This window comes from Balaenoptera borealis (genome assembly GCF_965194805.1).
Source record: "Balaenoptera borealis genome assembly, chromosome: 19".
In the NCBI taxonomy this organism is placed as follows: domain Eukaryota; kingdom Metazoa; phylum Chordata; class Mammalia; order Artiodactyla; family Balaenopteridae; genus Balaenoptera; species Balaenoptera borealis.
In genome coordinates, this window is record NC_138878.1 from 64,300,955 (window position 1) to 64,316,974 (window position 16,020).

The 16,020-nt window shown below is 38.5% G+C and overlaps 2 protein-coding genes, 1 long non-coding RNA gene and 1 pseudogene across 14 annotated transcripts in view; 3 read left to right on the top strand and 1 right to left on the bottom strand.

Moving 5' to 3' along the window:
- Positions 1-16,020, bottom strand: part of LOC309616863 (uncharacterized protein) — a 131,222-nt gene that overhangs the window by 48,066 nt on the left and 67,136 nt on the right. For 10 of the 11 annotated variants that reach the window (XM_082368140.1, XM_082368141.1, XM_082368142.1 and 7 more), the window contains one exon: positions 8,708-8,834. The exons of the other annotated variant lie outside the window; for it this stretch is intronic. In XM_082368140.1, the coding sequence (XP_082224266.1) occupies positions 8,708-8,834 (127 nt within the window). The remainder of the gene's footprint in view (positions 1-8,707; positions 8,835-16,020) is intronic. 11 annotated transcript variants of the gene reach the window in all.
- LOC309616851 (zinc finger protein 836-like) overlaps positions 1-16,020 on the top strand; it is a gene marked incomplete at its 3' end in the record, with an annotated part of 476,825 nt that overhangs the window by 37,536 nt on the left and 423,269 nt on the right. The gene's annotated exons all lie outside the window — the stretch shown is intronic.
- Positions 1-16,020, top strand: part of LOC309616970 — a 188,410-nt gene that overhangs the window by 20,911 nt on the left and 151,479 nt on the right. The window lies entirely within an intron of this gene.
- Positions 1,483-16,020, top strand: part of LOC309616886 (CDKN2A-interacting protein pseudogene) — a 79,103-nt pseudogene continuing 64,565 nt past the window's right edge. The window contains exon 1 of the transcript XR_014249832.1: positions 1,483-5,927. The product of XR_014249832.1 is annotated as a CDKN2A-interacting protein pseudogene (transcript). The remainder of the gene's footprint in view (positions 5,928-16,020) is intronic.

A 16,020-nucleotide genomic window follows, 5' to 3' on the forward strand; every position in this document is an offset into this window, starting at 1 on the left:
TTGGTAAAGTTGCAGGATACAAAATTAATGCACAGAAATCTCTTGCACTCCTATACACGAACAACGAAAGACCAGAAAGAGAAATTAAGGAAACAATACCGTTCACTACTGCAACAAAAAAAAATAAAATACCTAGGAATAAACCTACCTAAGGAGGTAAAAGACCTGTACTCAGAAAACTATAAAACACTGATGAAAGAAATCAAAGACGACACAAACAGTTGGAGAGATTATACCATGTTCTTGGATTCGAAGAATCAATACTGTGAAAATGACTATACTACCCAAAGCAATCTACAGATTCAATGCAATTCTTATCAAATTACCAATGGCATTTTTCACAGAACTAGAACAAAAAATCTTAAAAATCTGTATAGAGACACAAAAGACCCCAAATAGCCAAAGCAATCTTGAGAAAAAAAAAACAGAGCTGGAGGAATCAGGCTCCCTGACTTCAGGCTATACTACAAAGTCACAGGCATCAGAACAGTGTGGTACTGGCCCAAAAGCAGACACATACATCTATGAAACAGAATAGAGAGCCCCAAAATAAACCCATGTACATATGGCCAATTAATCTACAACAGAGGCAAGAATATACAATGGTGACAGTACCTTCAATAAGTGGTGCTGGGAAAACTGGACAGCTACATATAGAAGAATGAAATTAGAAAACTCCCTAACAACATACACAAAAATAAACTCAAAATGGATTAAAGACCTAAATGTAAGACCACACACTATAAAACTCTTAGAGGAAAACATAGAAAGAACACTCTTTGACATAAATCACAGCAAGATCTTTTTTGACCCACCTTCTAGAGTAATGGAAATAAAAACAAAAATAAACAAATGGGACCTACTGAAACTGAAAAGCTTCAGCACAACAAAGGAAACCATAAACAAAAAAGGAAACCATAAATAAGACAAAAAGACAACCCTCAGAATGGGAGAAAATAATTGCAAACGAATTAATGGACAAAAGATTAATCTCCAAAATATACAAACAGTTCATGCAGCTCAATATCAAAAAAACAAACCCAATCAAAATATGGGCAGAAGGACTTCCCTGGTGGCACAGTGGTTGGGAGTCCGCCTGCCAATGCAGGGGACGCGGGTTCTAGCCCTGGCCTGGGAGGATCCCACATGCCGCGAAGCGGCTGGGCCTGTGTGCCACAGCTGCTGAGCCTGCGCTCTAGAGCCCACGAGCCACAACTACTGAAGCCCATGTGCCACAACTGCTGAGGCCCGTGCACCTAGAGCCTGTGCTCCGCAACAAGAGAAGCCACTGCAATTAGAGGCCCGTGCACAGCAATGAAGAGTGGCCCCCGCTCGCTGCAACTAGAGAAAGCCCGTGCGCAGCAACAAAGACCCAACGCAGCCAAAAATAAATAAATAAATAAATAAATTTATTTTAAAAAAAAATATGGGCAGAAGACCTAAACAGACATTTCTCCAAAGAAGACATACAGATGGCCAAGAGGCACATGAACATGCTCAACATCACTAATGATTAGAGAAATGCAAATCAAAACTACAATGAAGCATCACCTCACACAAGTCAGAATGGCCATTATCAAAAAATTTACAAACAATAAATGCTAGAGAGGGTGTGGAGACAAGGGAACCCTCTTTCACTGTTCGTGGGAATGTAAATTGATACAGCCACTATGGAGAACTGTATGGAGGTTCCTTAAAAAACTAAAAATAGAATTACCATAAGACCCAGCAATCCCACTACTGGGCATATACCCAGAGAAAACCATAACTCAAAGACACATTCACCCCAATGTTCATTGCAGCACTATTTAGAATAGCCAGGTCCTGGAAGCAACCTAAATGCCTATTGACAGACCAACAGATAAAGAAGATGTAGTACATATACACAGTGGAATATTACTCAGCCATAAAAGAATGAAATTGGGTCATTTGTAGAGGCGTGGTTGGACCTAGACACTGTCATACAGAGTGAAGTAAGTCAGAGAAAAACAAATACCATATATTAACGCATATAGGTAGAATCTAGAAAAATGGTACAGATCAACCCGTTTGCAAAGCAGAAATAGAGACAAAGACGTAGAGAACGAACGTATGGATACCAAGGGGGAAAGCGGGGTCGGGTAGGATGAATTGGGAGATTGGGATTGTCATATATACACTATTGATACTATGTATAAAATAGATAGCTAATGAGAACGTACTGTATAGCACAGGGAACTCTACTCAGTGCTCTGTGGTGACCTAAATGGGAAGGAAATCTGAAAAAGAGGGGTTATATGTATATGTAGAGTTGATTCACTTTGCTGTACAGTAGAAACTAACACAACATTGTAAAGCAACTATACTCCAACAAAAATTAATTTAAAAAAAACTAATAAGTGAAATGGTAATTACAGGGAAATTTGCTGCTTTAAATGCTTATATTGGGAAAGAAGAAAGTATCTTTTAACATGCTATTTTATACTAATATGTATAAAATAGATAACTAATGAGAACCTAATGTACAGCACAGGGAACTCTACTTCACTTAGCTGTACAGTAGAAACTAACACATTGTAAAACAACTATACCCCAATAAAAAAAAGAAAAGAATATTGAAAAACCTTTAGCCAGAGTCATCAATAAAAAAGGGAGAGGGCGCAAATCAATAAAACCAGAAATCAAAATGGAGAAGTTACAATGGACACCACAGAAATACAAAGAATCAAAAGAGACTACTCCAAGAAACTATACTCCAATAAAATGGACAACCTAGAAGAAATGGGTTAGAAAGGTACAATCTCCTAAAATTGAACCACGAAGAAACAGAAAATATGAACAGACCAATCACAAGTACTGAAATTGAAACTGTGATTAAAAATCTTCCAACAAACAAAAGTCCAGGACCAGATGGCTTCACAGGTGAATTCTCCCATTCTAATATTTAGACAAGAGCTAACACTCATTCTTCTGAAACTATTATAAAAAATAGCTTTGGAGAGGAAGGAACACTTCCAATGAACTCATTCTGTGAGGCCATAATAACCCTGACACCAAAGCCAGAAAAAGATATTCCAAAAAAAGAAAATTACAAGTCAATACCACATATATGCAAAAACCCACGACAAAATACTAGCAAACCAAATCCAACAAAAGAATCATAAACCATGATCAAGTGGGATTTATTCCAAGGATGCAAGATTTTCAATATCTGCAAGTCAATCAGTATGATACACCACATTAACAAACTGAAGACTAAAATCCATATGAACATCTCAATAGTTGCAGAAAAAGCCTCTCACAAAATTCAGCACCCATTTATGATAAAAACCCTTCAGAAAGTCAGCACAGATGGAAACTACCTCAACATAATAAAGACCATATATGACAAACACACAACTAACATCATACTCAACAATGAAAAGCTGAAAGAATTTCCTCTAAGATCAGGAACAAGACAAGGATGTCCACTCTCACCACTTTTATTCAACATACATTTGGAAGCCCTAGCCACTGCAATCAGAAAACAAAAAGAAATAAAAGGAATCCAGATAGGAAAAGAAGTAAAACTATCACTGTATGCAGATGACATGATGCTACACGTAGAAAATCCTAAAGATGCCACCAGATAACTACTAGACCTCATCAATGAACAGGGTAAAGTTGCTGGATAAATATAAAAAATAATAAATATACAAAAATCTGTTGCATTTCTAAATACTAACAACGAAATATCAGAAAGTGAAATTAAGGAAACAATCGCATTTACCATCTCATCACAAAGAAAAACACTCTGAGAAATAAGCCTACCTAAGGAGGCAAAACAACTGTACTTGTAAAACTATATGATGCTGATGAAAGATATCAAAGATGACACAAACAGATGAAAATATATACCATGTTCTTGGATTGGAATAAGCAACACTGTTAAAATGACCATATTACCCAAGGCAATCTACATATTCAATGCAATCCTTATCAAATTAACAATGGCATTTTCACAGAACGAGAACAAAACATTTTTAAAATTTGCATGAAAACACAAAAGACACCAAATATCTAAAACAATCTCGAAAAAGAAGAATGGAGCTGGAGGAATCACACTCCCTGACTTCAGACAATACTACAAACCTACAGTCATCAAAACAGTATGGTACTGGCAAAAACAGAAACACAGATCAATGGAACAGAATAGAAAGCCCAGAAATAAACTCACTCACTTATAGTCAATTATTCTATGACAAAGTAGGAAAGAATATACAATGGAGAAAAGACAGTCTCTTTAGTAAGTGGTGCTAGGATAACTGGGCAGCTACATGGAAAAGAAGGAAATTAGAACATTCTCTAACACCACATACAAAAATAAACTCAAAATGTATTAAACACCTAAATGTAAGACCAGATACTATAAAACTCCTAGAGGAAAACAAAGGCAGAACACTCTTTGATATAAATCACAGCAATATTTTTTTGGATCTGTCTCCTAGAGACACGGAAATAAAAGCAAAAATAAACAAATGGGACCTAATTAAACTTAAAAGCTACTGCAAAGCAAAGGAAACCATAAAAAGAACGAAAATACAACCTATGGACTAGAAGAGTATATTTGCAAATGATGCTACCAAAAAGGGATCTATTTCCAAAATATACAAAATTCATATAGCTTAGTATCAAAAAAACCATACAACCCAATCAAAAAATTAGCAGAAGACCTAAATAGATATTTCTCCAAAGAAGACATAAAGATGGCCAACAGCCACATGAAAAGATGCTCAACGTCACTAATTATTAGATAAATGCAAATCAAAACCACAAAATGGTTATCACCTCACACTGGTCAGAATGACCACCATCAAAAAGTCTACAAATAGGGGACTTCCCTGGTGGTCCAGGGGGTAAGGCTCCACGCTGCCAATGCAGGGGGCCCGGGTTCAATCCCTGGTCGGGGAACTAGATCCCATATGCATGTCGCAACTGAGAGTCAACATGCAGCAACTAAGAAGTCCGCATGCCCCAACTAAATATTCTGCGTGCCACAACTAAGATCCAGCGTGGCCAAAAAAAAAAAAAGTCTACAAACAATAAATGCTTGAGAGGGTGTGGGGAAAAGAGAACCCTCACCACACTGTTGGAAGGAATGTAAATTGGTGTAGCCATTTTGGAGAACAGTATGGAGGTTCCAATCCTGGTCATATATCCGGAAAAGATGAAAACTCTAATTTGAAAAGATATATGCACCCCAATGTTTACAGCAACACTATTTACACTAGCCAGGACATGGAAGCAACCTAAATTTTCACTGACAGATGAAGGGATAAAGAAGATGTGGCACATATATACAGTGGAATATTACTCAGTCATAAAAAACAATGAAATAATGCCTTTTGCAGCAACATGGATGGACCTGTGAAGTCAGACAAAGAAAGACATATATGATATTACTTATATGTGGAACCTAAAAAAGTGATACAAATGAACTTATTTACAAAACAGAAATAGACTCACAGACATAGAAAACAAACTTATGGTTACCAAAGGGGAAAGTGCAGGATGCGGGGGGGGTGGGGGGAAGAGGAGAGAGATAAATTAGGAGTCTGGGATTAACATATACACACTACTATATATAAAAGAGATAAACAACAAGGACCTACTGTATAGCTCAGGGAACTATATTAAATATCTTGTAAATTGCTGTACACCTGAAATTAACACAACATTGTAAATTAACCATACTTTAAAAAAAAAATAAAACCTCTTGTGTAGATGTTTAAACGATGTTTCACAAAGGTGTAAAGACCACTTTATGGGGGAAGGCAGTCTATGGAACAAAAGGTGTTGACAGGACTTCCCTGGTGGCGCAGTGGTTAAGAATCCACCTGCCAATGCAGGGGACACGGGTTCGAGCCCTGGTCCGGGAAGATCCCACATGCCACGGAGCAACTAAGCCCGTGTGCCATAACTACTGGGCCTGCACTCTAGAGCCCATGAGCCACAACTACTAAGCCCATGTGTCACAACTACTGAAGTCCAGGTGCCACAACTACTAAGCACATGTGCTGCAACTACTGAGCCCAGGCGCCTAGAGCTGGTGCTCCGCAACAAGAGAAGCCACCACAATGAAAAGCCTGCGCAACGCAACAGAGTAGACCCCGCTCACCACAACTAGAGAAAGCCCACGTGCAGCAACGAAGACCCAACGCAGCCAAAAAAAATTAATTAATTAAAAATAAATAAATTTTTTTAAAAAGGTGTTGCCAAAACTGGATACCTACTAACAAAAGTATTTACTTGGACCATTATCTTACACTACAAACAAAAATTAACTCAAAATGGTTCAAAGACCTAAACCTAAGTCCCAAGTGTATTAAACTCCTAGAAGTAAACATACAGAAAAAGTTTCTTGACATTGGACCCACAAATGATTTATCAGGTATAACACCAAAAGCACAGGCTACAAAATAAAAACAGATAAATTGAACTATATCAAAAATATAGGGGCTTCCCTGGTGGCGCAGTGGTTGAGAATCTGCCTGCTAATGCAGGGGACACAGGTTCGAGCCCTGGTCTGGGAAGATCCCACATGCCGAGGAGTGACTAAGCCCATGTGCCACAACTACTGAGCCTGCGCTTCTGGAGCCTGTGCTCCGCAACAAGAGAGGCCACGATAGTGAGAGGCCCGCACACCGCGATGAAGAGTGGCCCCTGCTCGCCACAACTAGAGAAAGCCCCCGCACAGAAACGAAGACCCAACACAGCCAAGAAATAAATAAATAAATAATAATTTAAAAAAAAAAAAAAAAAATATATATATATAAACTACGGTGCATTAAAGCTCAGTGAAAAGACAACCAACAATAAAAGAGAAAACATTTCTAAATCACATATCTGATAATAGATGAGTATGAAGAATATATAAAGATTCTAAGAGGGACTGATCACCAAGTCCACCACAGGGACCCTTCCCCAATCAACCATCCCATGCATTGCAAATATAAAACAAAAACCCCAAGAGTAACATAGAAATTTGAACCTAATGATAAAATAAAAAATCCTTTATAATGCATAGAAATGTACAAAATGAAAGTACCAGTGTCTTAAACACATGATCATTCATCACTGAAGGTATCCCTCCACTTCATAAGCTCTCTCATTAAGACGCCTCAAAATTCGCTGTTGAGGTAGAATGAACAATGGCACAGGCGATGAAAAATGTGGCATCAACAACAGTTTAGCCAACAGCCTCACAGATACGAGAATGTGAGCTTTGACAAAGTTGTCCTGGGATAAATTCCTATACCAATTTAAAGAGGCTAAAATGTATGGTCACTGAGACACATGAATAACACGGTCACAGTGCCCTTGAGACAGGCTTTTGTGACAGTGCCCAAAGCCAGAAAAAAACCCGGTCAGACTCTTGTGATACTTTCTATCTCATATCCTAGAACATGCTGACCACTCTACTGAGTAGCTTCAAGTGGTGATTTTGTACAGAGCAAGAAAATACTACAACATATGAGGAATAGTGTCTCGATCAAAATTTTCTGTTACCCAGTAAACACATTGCATAGAGACTCCACAAGAGGTTGTCAGATAAACATAGGTGGATTATCACAGCAAGGAAACCAGGTAAAATTTCAGACCTTCGGAATATACTTCAAAGAAATTTAAGAGGTAAAATCACACAAAGTAAGGAGAAGGTAAAATTAGGAACAGTCGACATTCCCAGACTAGGTAGAGCAGTACAAGAGTAAAAATAATACAACGTGTATGAGTCAGACATTATAGGATCTTGAGATGGGACCATGTACTCAACCCACAGATGCCACGCTAAGAGCCTGAAAGGTTCACATATGCTCCCCTTGTAGGATTTGGGATCAAAAAGAGGATCTCTCCGTCCACTGTCCTTACACTTTTCCTAAGTAACAATCACAGAAGATCCAATCCACCTGCCTGTCCCACACACTCCTAAACAAAAGAAACAGCCCTTCTGAGATACCCATCTTTGTTTACACTTTTGATATACTCCCACACAATGTATTCTTGGCTATTTTTCACATTTCTCCCCACTGCCCAGGGCTCTTTCTCTTGCTCCAATGTGGAGATAATATTCAGATCAGAAGAAGAAATTCTGGGACTTCCCTGGCGGCCCACTGGTTAAGACTCCATGCTTCCAATGCAGAGGGCATGGGTTCAATCCCTACTCGGGGAACTGAGATCCCACAAGCCACAAGGTGTGGCCAAAAATTTTTTAAAAAAAGAAATAGAAATTCTGGTTTATCAGGACAAAGAAATGTGAAGTGCTGTGGTTTTCCTAAAATCCCAGTTCTTTGTTCAGCTGAGGAGTGAGGACATTACAGATGCGTCAGGAAAAATATTTCACAAAATCATCCACCACCTCCCTTCTACACAGGGAACGGTGTAATATGCAGACATCAAGCTCTCTTCCTGCAGAAACTGAGTCAAAAGCCAAAAGGCAGAAAATGGGAAATTGGTATTTTTTAAAGTTTGCCATTGAGCTTTGTACGTAATTAAGCTCTGGGACAACCACTGATGTAACATGAAACAGGCAGAGCATCTGAAGAAAGGGTCAGGTTAAACTCATGATGCCGCATCACGGGTGAGTCAACAGGGCTTTCAAAGATTATCAGGGCCTCCCAAGAGGCACACAAGGGAAAATGCAAATATACGCAAGGGCAGATCCCAACTTCTAGAGGGAAGTTATCCTCACCCAGGGAGAGCAGGTTCCTGCAGGTCTCCACCATCACGTCCCTGTACAAGGCCCTCTGACCAGGGTCCAGGCATTCCCACTCCTCCTCAGTGAACTCGATGGCCACATCCTCAAAGGTCAACCGTTCCTGAAATGAAACCACATTTCACCAATGGGCCATGAAGAGTTCTCATCTTCACACAAATGGAAAAGAGGAGTAAGGGGTAAGGACTGATTCAATTAAAGTATGTGTTCTACCAGATCCATTTAGAGGTATCTGGAAAAATTATGTATCTCTAATCTTAATTTCTTATGCTTTTTCATAAGACCTTATGAGATCCTCCAATTAATATGGATTTTTCATCACTGTCGAAAATCTATGAAACGCCTGTAAGTAAAACTCAACACTGTGTTGTCTATGCAGAAGTGTGAGGTATTACGTTCTACACACTGAGTGAGATTCAGTATATAGATGAGACAACAAAGTTCACAGTGCTTTGAACGAAAGGTCAAAATCTTCAACTATGATGATGGTAACAACGACTAAAAGTGTTTGAACACTTCCCATTGCTCTAAGTTACAGTAATGTTACTCTAAACGTTACTCTAAATAAGTATTTTTACAGGCAAGACCTTGTTATCAACGTAACAGCTCATTAAAGAAAGATCTGTCCTCATCTTACAGAGGACAAAAACTGCCACAGACACTCTGAGAAACTCGACTCAGATCAAGGAGGCAAGAAGTGTTACAACAAGCACTTGAACTCAGAGGGCTGTGCTCAGCAACTGAAGCTTAAGAATCAAACAGTTAAGTAGTACAGAAAGCATTAAAAGTACATTGACAGAGGGTTCCCTGGGAAAACGTGAAAGAAGTCCAAGGTGAATGACATGGAGTGGCATGAAAGGTCATTATAGATGTGGACGCACAAGCACATACACATAAATTGTTAGTAATCTTACTATTACTTAAACCATTAACAGGATTGCATAGAAAAATTCAAGGCAATGGAATATACTGACGACAATTTCAACTGAAAAAAGATATAATATATAGTTTTAAAATCATGATGTCTTTTATCTAAACCAGACTTGCACTATGCACATACATATCTATAAAAAATAACTGAGAGAAAAATCTCTTGACAGAATTTTGGACAATTTTTTATCGTCCTTTTATTCACGTGTATTTCAGCATCTTTCAGACAATGAAAATGTATCCACTGTACTCAATTTAGTTTGTCAACATGATTCTGTAGTAGGCTACTAAAAGAAAAATGGTACGAGCATTTAAAAAAAATAGAATACTTGAACTCAAATCTCAATAAGATAACCATACTCAAAAATATAGGGCTTCCCTGGTGGCACAGTGGTTGAGAATCTGCCTGCCAATGCAGGGGACACGGGTTCGAGCCCTGGTCTGGGAAGATCCCACATGCTGCGGAGCAACTAGGCCCGTGAGCCACAATTACTGAGCCTGTGCGTCTGGAGCCTGTGCTCCACAACAAGGGAGGCCGCGATACTGAGAGGACCGTGCACCGTGATGAAAAGTGGCCCCCACTTGCTGCAACTAGAGAAAGCCCTCGCACAGAAACGAAGACCCAACACAGCCATAAATAAATAAATTAATTAAATAAATATATATATATATATAAATACAATTTTATCCATTTAAATTTACATAGCTAGGCATTAACAAAAGCCAAAGAATTTCTGTGTTTTTGCCACTAATAAAACATTGATTTCAAATTAGAAAATTTATTAGTATTATACATTATTTCCACAGGTTATGGAAAAAAATTATCATAATAGTAAAGTTAAAAACTTCCTGGACAATTAAAAATCATGAAAAAAAGGATATGGAAAAAAATAAATTCTGATTAAGCAAGAACATTTCAAGAAACATCATGAACAGATGGAAACACTCGATGCATTCCCTCTGGAGTTACAGTGGAGTGAAGGGGGCTGGCAAAGGCGCCTGCCGTTCACCACTGTACAGTGTGCCTGAGCAGGGACCAACCACTAAAGGAAGTAACAGGGGGAAAACAGAGGGCAAAAGACACAGTGTGAGAGGCTTGGAACTGCTAGTGTTCACAAATCTAAGGACACGGAAAGGTGAAAAGTGAAAGGATGGAAAAAGATATTCCATCCTAAAGAGAACAGGAGAGAATACATTATATCAGACAAAATAAACTGAAGAAAAACAAGTGACATGAGACAAAAAAACATTATATAATGACAAATGGGTCAATTTACCAAAAAGACGTAGCAAGTAAAACTATATATACATCTAACATTAGATATCTCAGAAAAATGAAGCAAACATTAAAGGAAAGGAAGAGAGAAATAGACAGCAGCACAGGAATAGTATGAGACTTCAATGCCCCAGCTAAACTTACGGATGGAACCAAAAAGAAGATCAATAAGGAAACTATAGACCTTATTGGTTATTAGACATAACAGATCCATGACCCAACAACAGCAGAAAACACATGCGTCTCAAGAACACGTAAAACATTCTCCATGAGAGACCACATGTTAGGCCAAAACACAAATCTTAACAATTTTAAGAGACTGATATAATAAAAGTAAACAACAATGAAATAAACAGAAGAAAATTCCCCCAAATGTGGAAATTAAACAACTCACTCTTAAACCACTAACGGGTCTAAGAAGAAATCACAAGGGAATTTTTAAATGTATGGATGAAAAGGAAAATGCAACCTACCAAAATTTATAACACACAATGAAGGTTGTACTAAAAGGAAATTCTAAACTGCTAAATGCTTACAGTAAAAAAGAGAAAAGATCTCAAATCAGAAATTTATTTTTACACCTCTAGGAAGCAGAAAAACAAAAACAAACTAAACCCAAGTTTAGCAGAAGGAAAGAGGTAAATAAGAAAAACAAAACCAGGGACTTCCCCAGTGGGGCAATGGTTAAGAATTCGCCTGCCAATTCAGGGGACACGGGTTCGAGCCCTTGTCTGGGAAGATCCTACATGCTGCAGAGCAACTAAGCCTGTGCGCCACAACTACTTAGCCTGTGTGCCACAACTACTGAAGCCCACATGCCTAGAGCCCAAGCTCTGCAACAAGAAAAGCCACCACAATGAGAAGCCGGCGCTCCGCAACGAAGACCCAACAACGAAGACCCAATGCAGCCAAAAATAAATAAATTAATATATTTTTTAAAAAAACAGAAAGATTAGACCAGAGATAAATAAAATAGAAAATAGAAAAATATAAAAATGAACAAACCAAGAGTTGGTGTTTTGAAAAAACTGAATGGGAAAACCCGTAGCTAGACTAAGGAAAAAAGAAAAAAAGATTCAAATAATTAAGAACAGATATGAAAAAGAAATGATTGCAAGTGATATCAAAGACAGTTTTTAAAGGAACTACTATGAACAATAATGCCTGCAAATTACAGAATCTAAAAGATACAGGTAAATTCTTAGAAACATACAACCTACTAAACTTGATTAATCATTATGAAATAAAAAATTAGGAGATTGGTTCAAGATGGCAGAGTAGAAGGACGTGCTCTCACTCCCTCTTGCGAGAGCACGGGAATCACAACTAACTGCTGAACAATCATCGACAGGAACACACTGGAACTCACCAAAAAAGATACCCCACATCTAAAGACAAAGGAGAAGCCGCAATGAGACAGTAGGAGGGGCGCAATCACAATAAAATCAAATCCCATAACTGCTGGGTGGGTGACTCACAAACTGGAGAACACTTATACCACAGAAGTCCACCCTCTGGAGTGAAGGTTCTGCGCCCCACATCAGGCTTCCCAACCTGGGGGTCCGGCAACGGGAGGAGGAATTCCTAGAGAATCAGACTTTGAAGCCTAGCGGGATTTGATTGCAGGAGTTTGACAGGACTGGGGAAAACAGAGACTCCACTCTTGGAGGGCACACACAAAGCAGTGTGCACACTGGGACCCAGGGAAAGGAGCAGTGACCCCACAGAGACTGAACCAGACCTACCTGCTAGTGTTGTGGAGGGTCTCCTGCAGAGGCGGGAGGTGGCTGTGTCTCACAGTGAGGACAAGGACACTGGCAGCAGAAGTTCTGGGAAGTACTCCTTGGCATGAGCCCTCCCAGAGTCTGCCATTAGCCCCACCAAAGAGTCCGGGTAGGCTCCAGTGTTGGGTCGCCTCAGGCCAAACAACCAACAGGGAGGGAACCCAGCCCCACCCATCAGCAGACAAACAGATTAAAGTTTTACTGAGCTCTGCCCACCAGAGCAACACCCAGCTCTACCCACCACCAGTCCCTCCCATCAGGAAGCTTGCACAAGCCTCTTAGACAGCCTCATCCACCAGAGGGCAGCCTGCAGAAGCTAGAAGAACTACAATCCTGCAGCCTGTGGAACAAAAGCCACATTCACAGAAAGACAGACAAGATGAAAAGACAGAGGGCAATGTACCAGATGAAAGAACAAGATAAAATCCCAGAAAAACAACTAAATGAAGTGAAGGTAGGCAACCTTCCAGAAAAAGAATTCAGAATAATGATAGTTAAGATGATCCAGGACCTCGGAAAAAGAAAGGAGGCAAAGATCGAGAACATGCAAGAAATGTTTAACAAAGACCTAGAGGAATTAAAGAACAAACAAACAGAAATGAACAATACAATAACTGAAATGAAAAATATATTAGAATGAATCAATAGCAGAATAACTGAGGCAGAAGAACAGAGAAGTGACCTGCAAGACAGAATGGTGAAATTCACTGCTGCAGAACAGAATAAAGCAAAAAGAATGAAAAGCAATGAAGACAGCCTAAGAAACCTCTGGGAAAACATTAAACACAACAACATTCACATTACAGGGGTCCCAGAAGGAGAAGAGAGAGAGAAAGGACCCGAGAAAATATTTGAAGAGATTATAGTCGAAAACTTCCCTAACATGGGAAAGGAAATAGCCACCCAAGTCCAGGAAGCACAGAGAGTCCCATACAGGATAAACCCAAGGAGAAACATGCCAAGACACACAGTAATCAAATTGGCAAAAATTAAAGGCAAAGAAAAATTATTGAAAGCAGCAAGGCCAAAACAACAAATAACATACAAGGGAACTCCCAGAAGGTTAACAGCTGATTTCTCAGCAGAAATTCTACAAGCCAGAAGTCAGAGGCATGACATATTTAAAGTGATGAAAGGGAAGTACCTACAACTAAGATTACTCTACCCGGCAAGGATCTCATTCAGATTCGATGGAGAAATCAAAAGCTTTACAGACAAGCAAAACCTAAGAGAATTCAGCACCACCAAACCAACTCTACAACAAATGCTAAAGGAACTTCTCTAAGTGGGAAACACAAGAGAAGAAAAAGACCTACAAAAACAAACCCAAAACAATTAAGAAAATGGTAACAGGAACATACATATTGATAATTACCTTAAATGTGAATGGATTAAATGCAAAATTAAACCAAAATACACAGGCTCACTGAATAGATACAAAAACAAGACCCACATATATGCTGTCTACAAGAGACCCACTTGAGACCTAGGCACACATACAGACTGAAAGTGAAGGGATGGAAAAAGATATTCCATGCAAATGGAAATCAAAAGAAAGCTGGAGTAGGAATACTCATATCAGACAAAATAGACTTTAAAATAAAGAATGTTACAAGAGACAAGGAAGGACACTACATAATGATCAAGGGATCAATCCAAGAAGATATAACAATTATAACTCTATATGCACCCAACATAGGAGCACCTCAATACATAAGGCAACTGCTAACAGCTATAAAAGAGGAAATCGACAGTAACACAGTAATAGTGGGGGACTTTTAACACCTCACTTACACCAATGGACAGATCATCCAAACAGAAAATTAATAAGGAAACACAAGCTTTAAATGACACAATAGACCAGAGAGATTTAATTGATATTTATAGGACATTCCATCCAAAAACAGCAAATTACACTTTCTTCTCAAGTGTGCACGGAACATTCTCCAGGATAGATCACATCTTGGGTCACAAATCAAGCCTCAATAAATTTAAGAAAACTGAAATCGTATCAAGCATCTTTGCTGACCATAACATTATGAGATTAGAAATCAATTACAGGGAAAAAAACGTAAATAACACAAACACATGGAGGCTAAACAATACATTACTAAATAACCAAGAGATCACTGAAGAAATCAAAGAGGAAATCAAAAAATACCTAGAGACAAATGACAATGAAAACATGACGATCCAAAACCTATGGGATGCAGTAAAAGCAGTTTAAAAGGGAAGTTTACGGCAATACAATCCTACATCAGGAAACAACAAACATCTCAAATAAACAATCTAACTTTACACCTATAGGAACTAGAGAAAGAAGAACAAACAAAACCCAAAGTTACTAGAAGGAAAGAAATCATAAAGATCAGAACAGAAATAAATGAAATAGAAACAAAGAAAACAATAGCAAAGATCAATAAAACTAAAAGCTGGTTCTTTGATAAACAAAATTGAAAACCATTAGCCAGACTCATCAAGAAAAAGAGGGAGAGGACTCAAAATCAATAAAATTAGAAATGAAAAAGGAGAAGTTACAACAAACACCGCAGAAATACAAAGCATCCTAAGAGACTACTACAAGCAACTCTATGCCAATAAAATGGACAACCTGGAAGAAATGGACAAATTCTTAGAAAGGTATAACCTTCCAAGACTGAACCAGGAAGAAATAGAAAATATGAACAGACCAATCACAAGTAATGAAATTGAAACTGTGATTAAAAATATTCCAACAAACAAAAGTCCAGGACCAGATGGCTTCACAGGTGAATTCTATCAATCATTTAGAGAAGAGCTAACACCCATCCTTCTCAAACTCTTCCAAAAATTGCAGAGGAAGGAACACTCCCAAACTCATTCTATGAGGCCACCATCACCCTGATACCAAAACCAAACAAAGATACTACAAAAAAAGAAAATTACAGACCAATATCACTGATGAATATACATGCAAAAATCCTCAACAAAATACTAGCAAACAGAATCCAGCAACACATTAAAAGGATCATACACCACGATCAAGTGGGATTTATCCCAGGGATGCAAGGATTCTTCAATATATGCAAATCAATCAATATGATACACCATATTAACAAATTGAAGAATAAAAACCATATGATCATCTCAATAGATGCAGAAAAAGCTTTTGACAAAATTCAACACCCATTTATGATAAAAACTCTTCAGAAAGTGGGCATAGAGGAACCTACCTCAACATAATAGAGGCCATATACAACAAACCCACAGCAAACATCATTCTCAATGGTGAAAAACTGAAAGCATTTCCTCTAAGATCA